Here is a 21,061-nt window from a genome sequence, read left to right as displayed (position 1 = left end):
GTTTTATTTTGGAACTTACTACAGTTTTAATGAAGATGTCCATTAGCAATGGCTAAAATAAATATCATTACCCAATTTTGTACTGATACTAATAATTAAAAACACTCACAACAGCACCTTGGAATGTTTCCTTTTTATCATTTGAAATACAATATTTTATCATTACTGATCCAAGAACTGCAACTTGTTGGCATTGGTCTAATTTTTGTAGTTGCTCCATATAAAGTTGTATTAAATTTGGAATAGTTTTCCATATATTAAATAACTATAATTAAAAATGTAACCAATTTTACTACATTTAATGAATACAGTGCATTTCAGCTAAATATTTGAAATTATTATTTCAAGAAATTTCATTATTAAATTTTTTATTGATACAAATGTTGTTAGTAAAAGATGAATAAATTAAGTCTAGAAAATGGAATTACAATGATAATATAAATTAACATTGGCAAGAAACATTAATTTCTAATTCTTCTCCAATTCTTGTAAATTATTTCCATTTCTCATTAAATTTAAAATTATGTTAAGTAAACCAGGAACTGTTCATTTAGTTTTAGACACCCCTCTCTATTAGCACTGGAATCACTAATTTTGAACTTAAATTTTATGAAAATTTAACAATATGTATTTTATTTTCTTGTTAAATTTCTAGATCTGATATTAACATTTAGCTTAGATACAGTTTTTTCATATGTTTATTATGAATGAAAACCTTTGTTTGAAGTCAAGTGAAATGTTCAATAAAAATAGTAAACTTCTGTGTTAAACTGAGATTTTATATGTTTTTACTTACCAACTTATATCCTTTCAGTATCTTATTATTTAATCCAGAAGAAACTATAACAGTTATCAAGATTGCTTGAGAATTGACAATTCTAGAAAGATTTTCAATAATTAATTTATCATCCTTTTTCCAACCATTTGTTATTAAAATACAAGCCCAATTTAATCCAGATAATGCCACATGGGATACAAATTTTCTATAAAAAAAATAATAAGACGAAAAGGATATTCCACTGAAGTAAAAAAACTTACGTGGAAACCGAATTCCTGTATTGACTTGCTATATCTCCAAGAACAGGCGTTAAATTTTTTATACTCCATTCTGGATGTATTTCAATCAATGAAATTAGTAAATTTTTTACTAGCAATTGGGATTCGCTATCGTGATATCGAGGTAATGTTATTTGAGCAGCCTTGCAAATTCCTTTCACTATACTTTCATTAATTGCTACAAATATTTTGTTTTCAGATACAAAATGATACCGGAATAAGCGGCATTTTACCTGAATGGGAGAGTACATTCTGAATCTTATTAAAAACTTCTCTACGTTGCTTTAAACTGGAATTTTGAATTTTTATCGGTAAATCCTTCAAGGCATTGGAAAACTGCAAATTAAATTATTTTGTCAGATTATTGTAAAAATAAACTTTTAAATGATTTTCACACGTGTCAACTTACTTCCTCGCTATCTGCCATTTTCTACTCTTGACAGTTGCCACATCTATAGTAAATTTTCTATATTTATCTATATACAAAATTATAAAAAAAAATTACTTTATCTATGAAAATAATATACACATTTTTTTTTTAGTATTTTGAAATAAATATACGTACATAGAACATTAATTAATTTACTGTATTAACCAAGTATTAATAAATGTTGATATGTGTAATAATATTTTTTCAGGAAACTTTTCTACCATCTAATAACTTTTTTAATTTAGCAACACCAGTTATACACAAAAATACAAAACCGAAAAGGACTTATTTATTATTAGCAATTTACATGTTTTACAAAATATACTGTATAAAAAATAGCCTAAATGTTAATTTGTTTTCCATAAATATGGGATAGTGTGTAAACGATTACATAGTTGATTGTAAGCAGCAACATCAAAGTTCTCATTCTTTTCAATGGGAAATAAGACAAAATCATCACAGGCTATTACATTTTTCTGAACTAATCCATGAACCTGAAAAGAAAACGAGAATTTGGCAATTTTTACTTACATGTACTTAAACATGTTAGAAATCTTAAACTTACACTTTTCTTTACTTATCTTACCTCGATATATCCTTCCAGCAAGTCTTTATAAGGCTTTTTTAAAATGACTTTTAACAAGACATCGTCTGTAGTCCTCATCTCAAAAGTAAGTCCATTTGGAGCTGCATTAACGATTGATCCAATAATACTAACCTTTCTCTCAGCAAATTCAGTTAATAAAGCTCCATTAATGATATCTCTTTTATTTTTGGTTTCCTTTTCGTTAATTTTGGTCATCTTATACCTTGAATTTTGACTTCCACTTCAAAAACGAGGATTTTATTTTCGCGGTTTAAGCAGCAGATTTATCTGTTATGATCTATTAGGCGAAATGTGGTTAAGTTCATTTCCATAGATAAATTGTTATTCATATTGTTCATTTCATAACATAGATATTTCATGGGTTCATTTTGATACGATTTAGGTTTCAGTTTTGGTCCTTTTGGTTATTAGTGATGGATCGTGATTTTCGAACATAATAGTCTAGAATGTTATCAAATAGAGAAGTAACCGGTTATATTCTAGAACGTACAGTGCTTATTGTAAGTACAAGAAACGAAGTTCAGCAAAAACCATGCAAAGACGAAACACCTAACGGAATGGCCTTCTATGGTTTAGACCACAAATTAGTTGTCTATGGATTAGTTTAGACCTATGAACCAATGGAACTCGTCTAAACCCAACCTCTCTTGTCTATGGTCCCCTATGTTACCCTTTGTGTATCTATTATCTATGGTCTAACCTATGTGTGGTTCACGTTATGCTTCACGTGTCGAGTCGAATCTAGTCCTCTGTGTTTCCAAAACTCAGAAGTGTTTTTTAATTAAAAACATTGGTATTCACTACCACAAAATGGGAAAATTTAGAAGTAAGCTGAAGGGTGCCAGTAAAGGAAAACGCTGGGCTAAAGGGCAAAGTTCCAGTTCAAATCCTGAAAGCAAAAGATTTAGGGATATTGCCAGATCTCGTTTTTTCCAAGAAAACTTGGGTTAATTATTGTAATATTCCTCATAAAAAAATAAATTACCTGCAAATATTTTAGGTCCCAGTAAATTAACAACAGAAGCTTTAAAAAAACATGATAAAATTCAAGCTTTTAGTTCCAGTGAAATTCCTAAATCGGGATGCGGAACTCATTCTGATTATACAGAATCTGTATCACAGGAGTCATTTCAAACCATGGATTCTTTTGCTTCTGAATGGAGCAATTGTAGTAACTTGTCTTTCAATAGATTTTTAAGAATATTTAGGTCTGACTCAGCTCTTCATAAGGAAATGCTAGCAATTTTAGCTGCTGTAACTGAAGTTATTAAGGAAAATGGAGGCAGTGAAACTCCAACTGAATATTATTGTGCACTAGTAAGTAATTGAATTTGTTAATTTTCTATTGTTTTTATTTTATTCTTATTGCCAAGTTGTGTAGGATGTTCTTGGGATAATTATTTTAATTTGTTTTAGTTAACTACTTTGGAGCAGTTTGTAAATTCAGATGATAGCAATGAAGATCAAATAACAGCCGTATTATCGCTTCTAAACATGGGCATTAGAACAGTTCCTGAAAATATTCTGCAGCTAGGATTTAATGAAGTTGTATTTAAACTGTTAAATATTTTACAGGAATATAGTTCTTCTCAAAACAATATTATCATAAAATCATTGATAGGCATTATATCAACTTTTTTGAAGGCCCAAGAATTGGCTGTTTGGACAAATTCATCAACAACTCAAGTATTTTTGAGTTTAGTCAACACATTTGGAATTCATTCTAAACCGAAGGTATAATTTGATAAACCATTCACAGAAGTACATTAGTGTTATATAAAATTCCTTGTTTCAGTGGCGTAAAGCAGCTCGCAATGCAATTTGTGATATTATAAAATCAGACCGTTTCTCTAGTAGTAATATTGCTAATATACCAGCAGATATTGTTGCTGATTTTTGTGAAAAAACAGTGAATACATGTTTAGGAGGGGCAAATGGTGAGGTGTATGTGTCTTCAATTCAAGCTAACCAAACAACAATATTACATGTAGTTGGATTATTAAAAGAAGTTGTTTGTTATTTCTCTAAGTCAAATATGAAGGTAGAATGACAGTTATTTCTTTAATTGATAGTCAAACCACTTAGGTAGTTTAGAATGACATGAACCTTTACATGACTGTTAACCATGTGCCTTGCTATACAACCATAAATAAAAATTCCAGATACACTGTAAAAAATGGTACTCAATGTTCTTGTCACTGTGCAACTCAAGTTCATGCCATAATAAATTAGTTCTACCTTATGAATTGCTAATTTACTTTATACATATATAGGGAGGTTTTTAGTTGTTTATATATATTTTCTGAGAATTGCAATTATACCAATATAACATTTTTAAGAAACGCCAATTTTAATGAACTGTTTTTTTTACATCAGGTAGTAATGGTTTTAATTTTTTTTTTCAGAAAACTTGTGAAATGATGCTAAAGTTGATGACATTAAATTATCCATATGTAACATTGTCTAGTATACAAGTTCTGCATTCGCTTTTCTCCCATCAATCGGCAGTTGTTCCTGCTAAACTAAATGCACAGTTAATTTCAGCTCTCTATGAATATCAACCATCGCCTAGTGATACACAGCCTACAATTGCTTGGTTGGCAGTTATGCAACAGGCACATATCCATTTAGCTGAGTAAGTTTTAAAAATGTCGTTAATGTTAACCAATATAACTAACTTTAAAGTGAGAAAAGAGGATATTGTAAGCAAGTAATGTCGATATACTTGATAACCTTTTATTAAAATTAATCGTTATTTAATATTTATATTATAATTAATTGCATTTAAGTCCTATAAAATTACATATTTTTTAATCTATAAATTTTCTGTCTAATATTTACAACTTGATAACATTAAACAGTTATAGAAGTTATAAATTAACTGCGAAAACTGAAATGCATCATTGAATTGAATCAAACGATCTAGGTACATGGTTTAAATATAATCAATACAATAATTTGGAGGCTAGTTTGAAACGGCTTTATTAATCACCTACTATATCGCCATTTTTCCCATAAATATATTTGTACAGTTTATGATATTTCTCCATTTATGTGCTTCTTTCACGTGTAGTATTTTTTTGAAGTGAAATTTGTTATACCGCGTTAACACTAAAATTTAGATGCCGTGTCAGTAAATTTTACTTGCACTTAGAGTGCCACAGTAACAAAATTAATTATTTTTATTTACTTTTATAAAATAATTATTTTAGACTTATAATACTCCCAGGTTTTCTTGAAATCAGTTTTCATGAGTTTTTATTTTTAATCACTATCATGACTCTAGACCGAAGAGTGATTGGGCACGCACTTTTGCTTATTAATTTGGAGTCATTTCTCACATTTCTCATTAATCTAATGGAGGACTTCCTCTATTCCCCTTAACTTCTGTTTCTGCTTGTAATATGTCTCTTCATGTCCAAAAGGTGTCTTACCAACCCATCTCGCCTATTTCTAATTGATTTCCAAAACATCCTTTGTCCTATTCTTTCTAATACCTTCTCATTTCTAGCCTTCTTTATCCACGGTATTTATAACATCCTCCTATAATACCACATTTCAAACGTTTATACATCTTTAATAAATCGTTTTCGAATTTATACATTAACCGAACTGGAGTAGGTTCAAATGTGATTTCTTTTTGTTAAAAGCGACCTGACCCTGCGCTATTCTTTGTTTTATATCTAGCACTTTTTTCATCGTGAGTTATCTAACTTTTTTTAAAAATTAGATTAAATATTTATCTTTATATATCACAATATAATGCTATTTTAGTGTGGATATCCCGCTAGCAGTAGCAGCGCTACCAAAAATTTTCGTGACAATTTCGCAACTTTGGCTTTCTGATAAAATTGAGGTCTCGTCTTCCGCCACAAGAGCATTAGAAGCATTGTTAAAAGACGCTCTTTTACCGTCATGTGAAACTGAAGTTTCTGTTGAGAGTCACGCTAGTAAATTATCGAAATGTTTCAATACAATCGAATCCTGCTTAAGTTATCAATACAACACCGCCTGGCATCAAGTACTTTACATCATAAAAATTATGTTTGAGGTAGGTATATATGTACATAAAAGACGTTATGTTCTTATATTGTAAAAATTGTCTCCTTTTTTTAATTTTAATAATATATTAATGTCTTAGGTGGCAGGAAGAACTTGCAGTCATATGCTAACCGGCTGTTTGAAAAATTTGGCTCAATTGCGCGATTCGTATAAATTTAGTTATAATAATGAACTAGAACATGCAATTGGAGCAGCTATACAATCAATGGGACCGGAATTGGTTCTTAAACAAATCAGTTTAAAGGTAATTATGCATACATTGATTATGGAATAGTAGTGAGTACCTTGTTTTCATATAATGTTATTTTCTATTTATTTTCTTGTACTGTACTTGTTGTTTTAACTTTATTTATAATCTTTTATAAATTATTAAGTATGTTATATATACAGTAGAAATTGAATAATTTATCTTAATCCTCCGCAATCTGAAGAAAATAGCTCCTTCTTTGGGGTAAATCCCCAAATACTTTGAACCTCAAACTATTTTCAGTATATAACTCGAATTAAATGTGATTTCCCCCATGGGATACTGAATGACATAATTTATAACTTAAAATTTNTATAAATGAAAACATGCATTATAACCAATTTTCACAAAAAAGCAAAAGTACATTAACCACCACGGTTGGAAGTAAAGAATGTTCAGATTGCAAGTTTGCCGCTGTCGACTTAGCTTCGGGGCTGTGACCGGTTTGGGATATTCTTTACCGTTCTAGGTGTGTAATTTATCTATGTTTTTTTAATTGTGAAAACTGGTTATGATGCAAGATTTAATTTATTTGTGTTTATGAGAGAAATACAGATAACATATTATATTAGCAATAATGTGATGAATTACATAGATTTCTGTTAAATTTCTCAAGTCAATAAAATAATTTTATAATTAAATTAGTTCAAAAATTGTATTCATTGGAATTTAAAAATATTGGGAAAAGAAAGGAAACTAATCGTATGTAAAACATTTATCTGTTTGTAGAACTGTTGTTTAAAAGTACATTTTTTTAAAGTGTTAATTCGTTTTCTTGTATACTAAGATGATGTAAACATATAAAGGAATATATTTACCTACTAAACTCTTTATGGACGATTTGTAAAATTTTATTTATTGTATACGTGTGTTAGGTTTTTCTTTTTTCTTTAGAAAGAATCTGGCGATCTAAGTATGGATAGATCATGGCTTTTGCCAGTTTTAAAAGAGAATATAAAGACAGCCAGATTGGGATTCTGGATCGAATATATTCTCCCTCTGGCTGTTTCTTGTCAACGCAAATCAATTCAGTTATTCGAAAAGAGTGATGGTATCGGAGCGCATAGTTATGAACTTCTAAGTTTACAGCTTTGGAACTTGCTGCCTAGTTTCTGCATTAATCCTACAGATATAAAGGATAGTTTTAAGGTAAGCAATTTCATGCTAGTTCATAAGATACTATTCTTATTTTGATTTTGAAAATGCAAAATTAAGTATAATTTTTTGAGAAGTCAAGGCTGTGATTTTTTTGTTTATTTTTTATAGGGAATTGCAAAAACATTGGGCACAGCAATAGCTGAACGTAAAGATATACGATTAGCAGTTATGGCTGCTTTACGGAAATTAATTACAAATGTTAAAGAAAAGAATAGTCCAGAAGATTTAAATGAAATAGCAAAATTTGATAAGAATTACCTACCTATTTTGTTCAATTTGTATAGTATTAAACCATCTGGAAGTGACGAGGAAGGTCAGAGATTAGCAGCTCTTGATACCATTAAGGTAAGCATGAACTTTGTTTAAAATTTGGAATTATTTTAAGAAAGATCTTTTGATATAAATAATAATCAGAGAATCCGCTTGCACTTTATATGAATACTTTAGAACGTTTTTTTTACAAGTATTTTGGTTAATTTATGATTCATTAATTTACATTTTTACCTAGGTATAAATTATTTATTTTTTCAATACTTAAAAGAGGCATGATGCCCGAAATAGCCAAATTAAACTAATTAACTTCTTAATAATCAAAAACATCTCATACATGAAAAATAATAGAAATTATATAGATCAACATTTTTTGTTTGAAAAGAGATTCTTGAATTGCGATAAAGTGCAATTGAATAGAAAATCTTTTTTAGGTATTCCTTACAATAACGAAACCAGAATTGAGGAAACAATTATTTATTCAAGCATTAGAACATTTGGACAGTTTGAAAGACGCAACTGATTCCAACGATTTGTTCAAGAAAGAAAGCATTCTAGATTTAATAAAAGCTTTAATTCCATATCAGAGCGTGGAAGAATTGTCAAATGTATTCAACTGTTGCATCAAAGCGCTACCTGATTTAAAAGATAAAGAACAGAAGAAAGCATATAAATTGTTAGAAGAAATTTGTTCTAGTGAGACAGAAGGATGCAAAACTTTTATCCAAAACAACAGAAAAGTCGTGCAAAAAATGCTTGTAAAATCGTTAAATTCTGCATCAGTATCGAGTAAAGGAGCTCGCCTACGATGTTTAAACTATTTAATTAAGGCGCAGCCAGCATTGGATCAGGATAGTAAAATTATAAAAACTGCCATTCCTGAAGCTATTCTTTGTTGCAAGGATATTAATGAAAGATGTAGAAGTGCAGCATATGCTTTACTTAATACAATTGGAGAAACTTTACAAGTTCACAAGCAAATGAAGCAGTTTCTTGGAATGGTATTTGTAGGATTGGAAGGAACTCCTCAGATGATCAATGCTACGATTTTGGCATTTTGTTCTATTCTACACAACTTTTCAGGTACTTGTACCACCAAATGCATTTTCGTTAGATTTTTTTAAATTGTGACAGATTAAGTAATTCTGAATGGAATAGTACAAATGATATATAAACATTGAACAAATTGAAATTATTTTTTATAGGAAGTCTTGGATTTGAAAATATAAATTTAATTTTTGAACACATAATTGGTTTACTAAGTAGTCCATCCAGAGAAGTGGTTGCCTCATGTCTCAGTTTTGTTAAAGTGTATTGCAGAACTTTACCAAGCCCTATGGTAGGCTCATCACTTCCGAAGATCGTAAGTTAATTTTTATATATTTAAAAATCTTAATATTGAACAATGCTATCATAAACAAACAAAATTAACAAAAATTCCTCTCGTCAATTAAAATCGTTATAGTAGTGTGTACTAATAATGTTTTTTTTTAGATCGAATCTCTTTGTAAAATGACCGAAGATTGTAAAAGGCATTACCGGATAAAAGTGCGCGATATTCTCTGCAAATTGGTCCGAAAATATGGAATAGATTCTATTAAACCCCATATACTACAAGATGATGTAGTTATGTACAAACGATTGAAAAATATTAGAAAAATAATAGATAGAAAGAATAAGAAGAAAGAAACCGAAGAAGACGTAGAAATGAATGAGGACGACTTTTCTGTCAAACCAAAGACTAATAAGTGAGTTAAATTTTTTAACTTAGGTATTACTTAATGTAAGAAAAAAAAAATGCCTTTTAAAGTTTTTATTTGTGTTTGTGTATGTAATGGTTTGTCTTTATTGTAGTATTGATGAAATATTAGCTGATTCTGAATCAGAATCCGAAGATGAAGTAAAAGGAAAAAAGAAAACATCAACTTGGATTCAAGAAGATGCCGAATCAATTGTTGATTTCATTGACCCGTCTGTTAGAAATAAAATAAGAGGTAAACAATTCATCACTTCATAATAATTTAAACCAAATTCGTTCCATCAGAAATTATTTTTCTTTTTACAAACAAGCTGTACCTGTGGCTTCGTCCGCTCAGAAATCAGTTTTTTATATTGCATTGAATTTCCTTTAAAAAAAAAAATAGTATTATTTGTTTGGAGTTAAAATTTTCAGGTGCAATTGTTAAATTGAAATTTGTGTGTAGTGATCTTTAATAAATAGGTGAATATTTATTAACGTTTAAAAAATTACTGTAACCGCTGAGCAAGTGAATAGCCTGTGTACTCTCGGCTTCGAATTCAGTTTTTGAGTATAAGTCGTATTCTATCAATTTGTGAATTAAGCTTAAAATGTGGATATATGTCGTTACGGACCTTTTTAAAACATNCAGCACCGTATGCAGCAGTAGAACAGTAGCTGGTGGGAATGAAATACCCAAAATTTTAAAGTTTGCGATCTAAACAAACATTTCATAAAAGTGAAAACTGATAGGCAACCAATCGCATAGGTAAGGTATTTTGGTGCAAAACTGAACTCCTAAGAGAGTTACATATTTGCATTTTAGTGTACAAAAGCGATAAAAAGAATTGCCAGAATGTGTGCAGGGTATTTAATGCTAATTGTAAGTAAAATTTCAGCTTAATCTATATTTATTGAAAATAATAAACAAAGAACGTATGTCACAAATTGATTGGTATGTACATTTTCTAAGAGTTTTGATTGCTTAAAGCTGATAATTCAAACAACATTTTTTATCTCATTTATAAATTAAAAAAAAAGAAAAACTTAAAACAATATTCTGCTTATCGTTCATGGCGTTTTTATCAGTGACGTCAATTTTACAGTTTTCTTAATAATAACTGTTATCGGCTTTTTTCTCGGCTGATAGTGTAATCGTGTTAGCAATAAATGCTAATATTACTGCAACGGTGCATTTTAATAATTTCTTATAGCCTACCACAACAACCTTCATTTCAATTTAAATTAAGTTTTCGTTACAACTAACATTTGTAAATTATCTAATGATTAGCCTGATTATATTTAAGAAACAAAATGAGCCCTCTGTTATTAATCACCGAATAAAATCTTTAAAAATATCCATATCTATCTAGCATCGCTTTGTGAGGGGAAAGATTGGATATGACCTTGTAGAACTAAACAAGTGTTTGTAGATGGGGCGAGAAGTGGTGGCGCAGGGCGTGGAAGCAAAAATTGGAAATAATAATTGTATACAGAAGGCGGCCATCGGCCGGAAAGTAAGGAAATGATTGGACGGGTAGGGATAACCTTGCAGCCCTAAACTTATTTAATCTAACATTATATAAACCTTTTGGCGTGATTTCTGTCATCTTATTAGGGTTCCAGACAAAAATAAATTAAAAATAACTTACTTGAAACATAGTAGCGGCAGGTAAAAGTTGGCACACCGTATTTTCATTAACTCTAATTCGACCAGTATACATAAAATTAATAAGTAATGCCATGGCAGTTGCTGAAACACCCTGTAACTTGATCCTTTTCATTTCGCACTCCTTTAATCCTCCGGTGAACATGGCCTTGAAATATGGGCTTCCAGCGGCCAGGACAACCTTGTGGGCGTGATAAAGCTCCTGACCAACTTCCAAGGTAACGTCTGTAAGCATTTGATGACCGCGCATCATTGCCATAGCCTAGGAAAAGAAAGTAGTGTTTAATAATTTCAAGATCACGTTTTAAAAAAAATAATTCTAATGAATTACTTTCATTGCTTCCTTAATATAGTCGATCATCATAAAATTCATGTCACCGAGGTCGGACCCCATGTCGATGCCGCATTTCTGCTCGTAGCACTTGTTTCTGTCTCGGGTGTAGTCCTCTCCGTCCATTCTGCAACTGAAATAGTCAATCATTTAAATTATAGTGTACTTCTCTGCTTACACGTAGATAAATTTCAGTAAATATTATAAAAAAAGCTAGCGATAAACCACGGTGTTACCCGGGCCATCTCGATGGCAGAAGAAAAAAGTATAGTATCTGCCGGAAATAGATGTCAGTTTGTTTCGGCGCGCCAGCATAACAGACACCACTAAGTCATTAACACTGCTGTGTAATAGTATTATTTGTTTGGAGTTAAAATTTTCAGGTGCAATTGTTAAATTGAAATTTGTGTGTAGTTATCTTTAATAAATAGGTGAATATTTATTAACGTTTAAAAAATTACTGTAACCGCTGAGCAAGTGAATAGCCTGTGTACTCTCGGCTTCGAATTCAGTTTTTGAGTATAAGTCGTATTCTATCAATTTGTGAATTAAGCTTAAAATGTGGATATATGTCGTTACGGACCTTTTTAAAACATTTCTGTAGTCATATTTATTACCGTAAGGCAGTGCATTTGCTCGACTTACGCTGCAAAATTGGTCTATAAAAAGCATTTTTATTTTAATGGAATAATATGCTGTCTAAGCTCACTCTAAGATCTATTCTAAATATTGGGAGCGGAGCATAATATGAGTAATTTCGGAAATTACCTTTTATATCCAAACTTAAAAAACATTACCTTTTTATATTAGTGTAGATGAAAAAAGATTTTTTTGTTTAGAAGAGATAGTAATCTCATTTTATTTCAGCCACAAATCCGTCTCTGTCGACCGATAAAAGTATGACAAATAAAACAGATAAAAATAGAGGATTCAAGACCGCCGATGATGGGCGTCTTATTATAGATGCTAATGATGATTCTTCAGATAGTGAAAGAGAAAATAAAAAGAGGAAGAAATTCATTTCTTTATCCGATACAGGTAATGATTTATTATTTTGCTGAGAAATATGTACATGCTGTTGCATTCTGTAGCTTTTGATTCAATTTTCAGATGAAGATAGTGAAGAAGATATGAGTTCAGCGGAAACCGCTATTTTGACAAACAGGAAACGTAAGAGAAACACTACCGACAGTTTAAAAAGTGGATTTANAATGAAAAAAAAAAAGAGCGCATTAAGAAAACCAGAATCATATTGTACAAATGCAATTACAATAAGTTGCTAACATTTTATCCTAATTTAATTTCAATGAGTATTACTTTTCCGCTAACGTTTTTTTCTTAAGTTGAAAAGCAATGTTATCACGTACACTAACATATTTTATAACTTCAATACTGATGTTAGGTGGAAATTTTTTAAGTTCTTGCCTCTACCATGATTAATAAATATTTCTAATTTGGAACCACGGTCTCTTTAAAAGAATGTGCAGGAGATATTACAGTAATTACTATTATTCCTTAGTTACTTTTTAAAATCTGTGCTTTTACTTATATATATATATACATTATTATACAGTCACACCTATACAATATTCAATAAATTACTAAATTTATATACAATTTTATCTAATATCCTACGACATGTATGATGAGTATTTTGGATAAGTTGTAAAATGAAATGACAAAATATTCCACCAAAACTAAAAATTAACTTTGTTTCTCATTGTTAATAAATTAAGTTTTAAACAATGCCCACTTCTGTAATGGTGAGTACAGTCAAATTTCCCTAACTCGAACTTCCAAAATGTAACCAATTATGTCCGACTTAAGGGAAATTTCTGCTTTACCGACAAACTTCGAAGGCATGGCTTCTACGCATACTACTGTTATTAAGCCCACTACTAACCTTTATGATGGCACGGTAAAGAATGAGAAACTGAAATCAGTTAATTATCATTAAGTAAAACATGCAAAACAAGGAATAAAAAATGTTCATGTTTCAATAGATTTCGAGTTATAGAAATTTGACTATTTCAGCAACACCAACTTAAAGCAATTTTAAAATCTCTATGAAAGGCCAATTCGTCATTCTAATAGAAGCCTTTCTTATCAAACGTTATGGTGGAATTATTTAAATGAAAAACTATCATTCAGAAAATTACAGAACATTTTAATCAGTCGTTGGAAAAGTTACATACTTCCTTCTTTGTTTTTATTTGGCACTCTTGCCCTAATTACCACGTATCATTTACACTCACCTCTATGTGCTACAATATGTACATAAACATTAATGTGTATAACGATTTTACTAAATACCATATCACAGTTTTACCGACGGAGTTTACCTTTTCAATAGCGGTTTGACATTATTTATTTCTCAACTAGACGTAGATGGGAACGCGTCAGTATGTAGAGGTAAAGATATAGGATTCTGATAACAAACTGCACTCGCATGTCCCGATCGGCCAGAAGTTAACGGTTCGCCATCCTCCCATTTGTCTGTTTCGGGATCGTAGACTTCGACGTTTGCAAGAAAATTATGACCATCATAGCCACCTAAAAAATGTACATTTGTAATGACGACATTACGTCTTAAAAAAATCAATTATTAATAGTTTCAATTGAAAATGACACAAACAATTATTTTTTATTAATTCTCTCCGTTACGTGCAATCAGAATAGTTAATTTTCAAGCACCATGTATCAGTTATCATTCGAACCGAAGAAACACGAATACTTGAACTCCCGGCATACGTGATGAAGAATAGTGTGCACACCACACGGTAAATGTGAGCTATACCATATGCTTACTACCCTCGTCTTCGGTTCGAGTGGAAAACGACATATAGCCCACATTTGCGCTGTAATGTGTAATATACTATTACTTGTCATGTGACCAGTATCATTTTATAAATGAAAACATGCATTATAACCAATTTTCACAAAAAAGCAAAAGTACATTAACCACCACGGTTGGAAGTAAAGAATGTTCAGATTGCAAGTTTGCCGCTGTCGACTTAGCTTCGGGGCTGTGACCGGTTTGGGATATTCTTTACCGTTCTAGGTGTGTAATTTATCTATGTTTTTTTAATTGTGAAAACTGGTTATGATGCAAGATTTAATTTATTTGTGTTTATGAGAGAAATACAGATAACATATTATATTAGCAATAATGTGATGAATTACATAGATTTCTGTTAAATTTCTCAAGAATTTTATATAATTATCAGGAACTTCATCAGTTTGGTTAATAATTTGTCGAGACTGTATGACACGCTGATGAGATCTAACAAGATTGAAATCTTGGTCCGTGTTGTTTCGACAAATTTCAATCTCACATACATTACCGGCATCATCGATTTAGTTGAGCAAGTTGATACCTTAGTGAGGGATTCTCTAACACAAGAAATACTTTAGTAGCAGTTGATAAATCACTTTTACCAAGTATTTAGGTTTTAAATTATCAACTGCATCCATATTTAAGAACAATGATGTTACTCACCCATTGCATATAGTTTTCCATCTAGCACAGTGACACTCAGAGCACTTCGAGATGTTTTCATACTTGTGACAAATATCCATGTATCTTTTTCTGTATCGTAACGTTCTACCGTATTAAGTTGTTTTGTGCCGTCGTATCCTCCAACAACATAGATAAATTGATTTATTGCGGCTACACCTTAAAAAGGAAATATAAAAGCCTTAAAATTTTAATTACAAAATGCCCACAAACAATACAAATCAAGCCCGGGGGAAAAACTGGATAAAAAGTACCTGCACCACTTCTATACGTATGCATCGAGGTGACCACAGTCCACTCGTTATTCTCAGGATGGTAACATTCGACAGTGTTTAATCTTTTTGAGCCATCGTAACCTCCGATTGCGTATAATAATCTGTTAACAACTGCTACACCTACTGCTAATCTTTTCGTATGCATCGGTTTCACCCACGACCATCTGTCTTGTTCGGGATCGTAGCTAAAAATTGGAATATAAAACTTAAATGTTTTGTATAACAAACTCATCACTAAATAATAGATTATTAAAAATTTAATCATTGAAAAAATTTAAGTATAAAAAACTTTTGAAAACTTCTATTAGCACCGACCAAAATGTGCTCAGACCAATTTTTTAGGTTTTAAATTATCAACTGCATCCATATTTAAGAACAATGATGTTACTCACCCATTGCATATAGTTTTCCATCTAGCACAGTGACACTCAGAGCACTTCGAGATGTTTTCATACTTGTGACAAATATCCATGTATCTTTTTCTGTATCGTAACGTTCTACCGTATTAAGTTGTTTTGTGCCGTCGTATCCTCCAACAACATAGATAAATTGATTTATTGCGGCTACACCTTAAAAAGGAAATATAAAAGCCTTAAAATTTTAATTACAAAATGCCCACAAACAATACAAATCAAGCCCGGGGGAAAAACTGGATAAAAAGTACCTGCACCACTTCTATACGTATGCATCGAGGTGACCACAGTCCACTCGTTATTCTCAGGATGGTAACATTCGACAGTGTTTAATCTTTTTGAGCCATCGTAACCTCCGATTGCGTATAATAATCTGTTAACAACTGCTACACCTACTGCTAATCTTTTCGTATGCATCGGTTTCACCCACGACCATCTGTCTTGTTCGGGATCGTAGCTAAAAATTGGAATATAAAACTTAAATGTTTTGTATAACAAACTCATCACTAAATAATAGATTATTAAAAATTTAATCATTGAAAAAATAGTGTTTTGTAGTACTATGAAAACAATTACATCAAAAATGAAATGTAGCATGGTCGTATACGCTTCTGGATTTGCAGGTATTATAAACCATTTTGATGGCGTCTACATTCTACATACATATATTTTCAAACTTATTGATTTTTTTCTTTCAGTTTTCCATTAAGTCATTAAAATTATTATTTCTTTTATGTAATGTAATGTCTTATACCCAAGGTGTAAAAGTAAGATCTTTTGATGTAACTACGAGAACTTATAGATTTTGAAAGTGAAAAAACTGATTCCACAGGAACTCAATCGTGTATAGAAATAAATAAATGCACTTTAAAAATTAAGCATTAATAATTTGCAGATGAAAAAGTCACTAAGCGGGTACTTCCTTGGTGATCATTAACTAAACTAATAATTAAGATACACAAAAACTTCATGACATAATATCAGGTACAAACTTTTCTGTTCATAAATTCAATTGTAGCATATGTAGGTAGATCTTTTTACCTCATCAAAAAGGACAAGAGCAGAGCCCATACAATAAAGGATTAATTAAATTTTACAATCGTAGATTTTAATACAATTTTTAAATAAAGAGAACTTACCATTCAACACTATTGTGATATTTCGTTCCTTCACTCCCACCAACAGCATATAAAAGACCATCCATAACAGCGACTCCTACTCGACTTCGTGGTTTCATCATTGGACTGCACGGTCGCCAAATATCTTTTACTGGATTATATCTGTCCACCCAGTCTGAATCGTAGCTGTTTACTTGAGAATTATTTCGTCCACCAACTGCATAAAATGAACCCTAGATAATGTTAGATTTTGTAAGCTGAACTAATACACGGTTGAAATTCTTCTATTATTTACTGCATTTATTTGAACATTGTTAAAAGAATAGGACATTTAGTTATTCTCATTGCAAACATATTATGTGATTTTTAACATGTACCAGTTATGGTTGACATAGATTTAAAGTATTTTCTCAAAAATGTGTACTCAAGTGTATAAAAAAAGAATTAAAAATTAAGCGATGTAGGCAAATAAATACGTTCTATATTTGGGCTATATTACTTTTGAATAACAGTACTAAAAATTGGATTAATACTGCAGTAAAGAAAATAAAATATTCTAATAAACAAATATATCAGAAGCTTAATACCTTTAAAAATGCACCCCCAAGACCAGACCTAGGAACTGTTAAGCAAGCTAACGTGTGCCAAGTTTTATCGTCCACATTATAACCTTCTAATACATTTAAAGATTGTCTATAATATCCACCAGCTACATAAATAATTCTGGGGGTGTTTGGCGTTCTTTCTTTTACCGCAGTACGTTTATGAAGTGTAAGATCCTAAAATACAAAATAAAAATTAATGAATAATTATACACATTTTTGTAAAGGGTTTAAACCCATTAATAAAATAAAAAAAATTATAAACAGATTTAATTAGTACATAAAAAAATGGATAATCAAGCATGTAAGAGAATGTTGGTATTCATTAATTCATGTTTCAGTTCAGAATTTCAAAGAAGTATTTCATATAAAAATATGTAATTGGAATTTTAATCAGAATTAAATCAATTTGAAACTAATAAATGTTTTATTAAAATAGAACTATATTATGTTGGTACAGGACTGGGGTTTACTCATTCCGCTTTATTTTTGGGTGCAATCTAATATAATATACTATGTTAATATAGTTAGTAAGTTAGTATGTAAGTTTCTATTCAACCAGTCCCATGAACAGGTAACTGTGATTACCTCTGCGGGATTTACATCTATGTAATTTTTTTACTGGTTTAAAATAAATAAATTACCTTAAAAATCCTAGCTAAATATTCTCTACATGCTGGAGTTTTCTTAAGTAAATCGCAGTGTTTCATTTGTTCATTTAAAAATTTTGGCGTTAGAAACTGACACCGTACAGCACAAAGTATTGGTTCCATCTTCTTATACCGAGTTTCCTCGTCATATTTGACCCATTTAAGGACGGCATTATAGACATCCTTTTCGTCTTGAACGTTCAATTCGTCTTTCTTTATTAGGTTTATTAACTGAAAGGGGCTTAGCTGAAAAAATTCTTCTTCTTGACAAATCTAAAGAAAATTTAAGTATAAAAAACTTTTGAAAACTTCTACAGTAAATTTAAAACGTACTTGAGTGAAATTGCGTTCAATATATTGATTCGCTTTACTACAAAGATCGGAACATCCATGTTGTTCTGCAAAACTTGCTATGCCTATGGCGTTACTAGGGTCTAACTGTCTTTCAAGAAAATCACAACATGCATGGATGACATTTTTCACCTATAATAATAATAATAATCATTAAATGATTAAACTTAAAAAATACCTACAACAGAATATAAAATTTAAGAAATATCACTCTTTTTACTTCCGGTACATTTTTTGTTAAGCGATAGGAGTAAAAAAAATCAATTTTAGGATTTCTAGAAAAATATCAGATTTAATTTGTTCTGATGGTAAGCGATACTTTAAATCTCAAATTATTTATGTTGTAGAGTAGTAGAGTGCACTTGCAATCTGAAAGTTATTGTACCTTTAAATATATACCGAGTTATTCTTGCAATTTATAAATCAAGCGGCAAAAAGTCTGTAATGAAATTCGCATTACTTATTAAATTTAATAGTCAGCACCGTATGCAGCAGTAGAACAGTAGCTGGTGGGAATGAAATACCCAAAATTTTAAAGTTTGCGATCTAAACAAACATTTCATAAAAGTGAAAACTGATAGGCAACCAAACGCATAGGTAAGGTATTTTGGTGCAAAACTGAACTCCTAAGAGAGTTACATATTTGCATTTTAGTGTACAAAAGCGATAAAAAGAATTGCCAGAATGTGTGCAGGGTATTTAATGCTAATTGTAAGTAAAATTTCAGCTTAATCTATATTTATTGAAAATAATAAACAAAGAACGTATGTCACAAATTGATTGGTATGTACATTTTCTAAGAGTTTTGATTGCTTAAAGCTGATAATTCAAACAACATTTTTTATCTCATTTATAAATTAAAAAAAAAGAAAAACTTAAAACAATATTCTGCTTATCGTTCATGGCGTTTTTATCAGTGACGTCAATTTTACAGTTTTCTTAATAATAACTGTTATCGGCTTTTTTCTCGGCTGATAGTGTAATCGTGTTAGCAATAAATGCTAATATTACTGCAACGGTGCATTTTAATAATTTCTTATAGCCTACCACAACAACCTTCATTTCAATTTAAATTAAGTTTTCGTTACAACTAACATTTGTAAATTATCTAATGATTAGCCTGATTATATTTAAGAAACAAAATGAGCCCTCTGTTATTAATCACCGAATAAAATCTTTAAAAATATCCATATCTATCTAGCATCGCTTTGTGAGGGGAAAGATTGGATATGACCTTGTAGAACTAAACAAGTGTTTGTAGATGGGGCGAGAAGTGGTGGCGCAGGGCGTGGAAGCAAAAATTGGAAATAATAATTGTATACAGAAGGCGGCCATCGGCCGGAAAGTAAGGAAATGATTGGACGGGTAGGGATAACCTTGCAGCCCTAAACTTATTTAATCTAACATTATATAAACCTTTTGGCGTGATTTCTGTCATCTTATTAGGGTTCCAGACAAAAATAAATTAAAAATAACTTACTTGAAACATAGTAGCGGCAGGTAAAAGTTGGCACACCGTATTTTCATTAACTCTAATTCGACCAGTATACATAAAATTAATAAGTAATGCCATGGCAGTTGCTGAAACACCCTGTAACTTGATCCTTTTCATTTCGCACTCCTTTAATCCTCCGGTGAACATGGCCTTGAAATATGGGCTTCCAGCGGCCAGGACAACCTTGTGGGCGTGATAAAGCTCCTGACCAACTTCCAAGGTAACGTCTGTAAGCATTTGATGACCGCGCATCATTGCCATAGCCTAGGAAAAGAAAGTAGTGTTTAATAATTTCAAGATCACGTTTTAAAAAAAATAATTCTAATGAATTACTTTCATTGCTTCCTTAATATAGTCGATCATCATAAAATTCATGTCACCGAGGTCGGACCCCATGTCGATGCCGCATTTCTGCTCGTAGCACTTGTTTCTGTCTCGGGTGTAGTCCTCTCCGTCCATTCTGCAACTGAAATAGTCAATCATTTAAATTATAGTGTACTTCTCTGCTTACACGTAGATAAATTTCAGTAAATATTATAAAAAAAGCTAGCGATAAACCACGGTGTTACCCGGGCCATCTCGATGGCAGAAGAAAAAAGTATAGTATCTGCCGGAAATAGATGTCAGTTTGTTTCGGCGCGCCAGCATAACAGACACCACTAAGTCATTAACACTGCTGTGTGGTGATGTTTATCATATATATGTATATTAGGGTGCTTCAAACAAAATTTTTATTTTTTTTTAACTTTTACCCCCTCAAATGTTTCTATTTGATGTAAAAAAATTCCTCGCCAAACATGAGCCCTATAACTCAAATCTAAAGGGTCGCTATTTTTATTTTAGTTTCCCATTTAATTAACATAGGAAAAATTATTTTTTGTTTTAAATTGAATTTACACATGATTTACGCAGTTTTTTCCAAAAAACCGTTTCATATTCTCAAAGTTGAGTCTTTGAGCTTTACAAAACTCTAAGACAAAGTATGATTATCTTTACAAAAAGACTAGTTACAGCCATTTAAAAATTACTAAATTTTGAAATTTGAAAAAATAGCTTGCAATTATTTTTTTTT

The 21,061-nt window shown here is 31.0% G+C and overlaps 6 protein-coding genes across 11 annotated transcripts in view; 1 reads left to right on the top strand and 5 right to left on the bottom strand.

Annotated features, from left to right (window-relative positions):
- LOC108733105 (eIF-2-alpha kinase activator GCN1) overlaps window positions 1-1,557 on the bottom strand; it is a 38,017-nt gene extending 36,460 nt beyond the window's left edge. The window contains exons 1-6 of the mRNA XM_025981492.1: window positions 1,466-1,557; window positions 1,290-1,392; window positions 1,039-1,234; window positions 797-983; window positions 110-265; window positions 8-52 (exon numbers count right to left, since the gene is read on the bottom strand). Of these exons, the coding sequence (XP_025837277.1) occupies window positions 8-52; window positions 110-265; window positions 797-983; window positions 1,039-1,234; window positions 1,290-1,392; window positions 1,466-1,483 (705 nt within the window). The 5' untranslated portion in view covers window positions 1,484-1,557. The remainder of the gene's footprint in view (window positions 1-7; window positions 53-109; window positions 266-796; window positions 984-1,038; window positions 1,235-1,289; window positions 1,393-1,465) is intronic.
- Window positions 1,558-1,776: 219 nt separating this feature from the next.
- LOC108733138 lies at window positions 1,777-2,409 on the bottom strand. Its single transcript, XM_018464199.2, has 2 exons — window positions 2,073-2,409; window positions 1,777-1,980 (listed from the first exon to the last, which is right to left on the bottom strand). The coding sequence occupies exons 1-2, from the start codon at window positions 2,286-2,288 to the stop codon at window positions 1,834-1,836; spliced, it is 363 nt and encodes a 120-aa protein (XP_018319701.1). The 5' UTR covers window positions 2,289-2,409; the 3' UTR covers window positions 1,777-1,833.
- A 361-nt stretch (window positions 2,410-2,770) lies between these two features.
- On the top strand, window positions 2,771-12,851 carry LOC108733137 (RRP12-like protein). Its single transcript, XM_025981491.1, has 15 exons — window positions 2,771-3,039; window positions 3,094-3,410; window positions 3,510-3,827; window positions 3,889-4,134; window positions 4,499-4,728; window positions 5,868-6,144; window positions 6,235-6,399; window positions 7,297-7,551; window positions 7,669-7,905; window positions 8,265-8,913; window positions 9,036-9,193; window positions 9,325-9,578; window positions 9,685-9,824; window positions 12,436-12,606; window positions 12,679-12,851. The coding sequence occupies exons 1-15, from the start codon at window positions 2,796-2,798 to the stop codon at window positions 12,849-12,851; spliced, it is 3,834 nt and encodes a 1,277-aa protein (XP_025837276.1). The 5' UTR covers window positions 2,771-2,795.
- LOC112906732 (kelch-like protein 28) lies at window positions 10,239-11,782 on the bottom strand. Its single transcript, XM_025981477.1, has 2 exons — window positions 11,569-11,782; window positions 10,239-11,499 (listed from the first exon to the last, which is right to left on the bottom strand). The coding sequence occupies exons 1-2, from the start codon at window positions 11,716-11,718 to the stop codon at window positions 11,206-11,208; spliced, it is 444 nt and encodes a 147-aa protein (XP_025837262.1). The 5' UTR covers window positions 11,719-11,782; the 3' UTR covers window positions 10,239-11,205.
- Window positions 12,852-13,718: 867 nt separating the features above from the next.
- The window catches only part of LOC108733134 (kelch-like ECH-associated protein 1), a 20,165-nt gene continuing 12,822 nt past the window's right edge, over window positions 13,719-21,061 (bottom strand). For 4 of the 6 annotated variants that reach the window (XM_018464191.1, XM_018464194.2, XM_018464192.1 and 1 more), the window contains exons 2-10: window positions 20,323-20,455; window positions 19,975-20,253; window positions 18,477-18,626; window positions 18,138-18,416; window positions 17,479-17,670; window positions 16,913-17,124; window positions 16,025-16,230; window positions 15,753-15,929; window positions 13,719-14,121 (exon numbers count right to left, since the gene is read on the bottom strand). In XM_018464191.1, coding sequence (XP_018319693.1) covers window positions 13,943-14,121; window positions 15,753-15,929; window positions 16,025-16,230; window positions 16,913-17,124; window positions 17,479-17,670; window positions 18,138-18,416; window positions 18,477-18,626; window positions 19,975-20,253; window positions 20,323-20,455 — 1,807 coding nt within the window. In that variant the 3' untranslated portion in view covers window positions 13,719-13,942. Of the gene's footprint in view, window positions 14,122-15,752; window positions 15,952-16,024; window positions 16,231-16,912; window positions 17,125-17,478; window positions 17,671-18,137; window positions 18,417-18,476; window positions 18,627-19,974; window positions 20,254-20,322; window positions 20,456-21,061 lie in introns of those variants that run through there. The other 2 variants (XM_018464189.1, XM_018464195.1) reach the window with 2 other exon arrangements.
- Window positions 15,151-15,608, bottom strand: LOC108733136 (kelch-like protein 18). Its single transcript, XM_018464196.1, has 2 exons — window positions 15,340-15,608; window positions 15,151-15,266 (listed from the first exon to the last, which is right to left on the bottom strand). Exons 1-2 carry the CDS (start codon window positions 15,590-15,592, stop codon window positions 15,181-15,183), a joined length of 339 nt encoding a protein of 112 aa, XP_018319698.1. The 5' UTR covers window positions 15,593-15,608; the 3' UTR covers window positions 15,151-15,180.

Source organism: Agrilus planipennis, unplaced genomic scaffold (genome assembly GCF_000699045.2).
Source record: "Agrilus planipennis isolate EAB-ADULT unplaced genomic scaffold, Apla_2.0 scaffold53, whole genome shotgun sequence".
NCBI classification, from domain to species: domain Eukaryota; kingdom Metazoa; phylum Arthropoda; class Insecta; order Coleoptera; family Buprestidae; genus Agrilus; species Agrilus planipennis.
The sequence above is the reverse complement of the archived record's forward strand: the minus strand, read 5'-3'. Positions and strand labels throughout refer to the sequence as shown.

Excerpts from the sequence above, each read along its gene's own strand:
- LOC108733136 (XM_018464196.1), bottom strand. The coding sequence starts at position 15,592 with ATGAGTTTGTTATACAAAACATTTAAGTTTTATATTCCAATTTTTAGC. Across the intron at positions 15,267-15,339 it reads TACGTATAGAAGTGGTGCAG|GCTTTTATATTTCCTTTTTA; the intron begins GTACTTTTTATC and ends TAAAATTTTAAG.
- LOC112906732 (XM_025981477.1), bottom strand. The coding sequence starts at position 11,718 with ATGATTGACTATTTCAGTTGCAGAATGGACGGAGAGGACTACACCCGA. Across the intron at positions 11,500-11,568 it reads ATATTAAGGAAGCAATGAAA|GCTATGGCAATGATGCGCGG; the intron begins GTAATTCATTAG and ends TTCTTTTCCTAG.
- LOC108733138 (XM_018464199.2), bottom strand. The coding sequence starts at position 2,288 with ATGACCAAAATTAACGAAAAGGAAACCAAAAATAAAAGAGATATCATT. Across the intron at positions 1,981-2,072 it reads TGCTGGAAGGATATATCGAG|GTTCATGGATTAGTTCAGAA; the intron begins GTAAGATAAGTA and ends TTTTCTTTTCAG.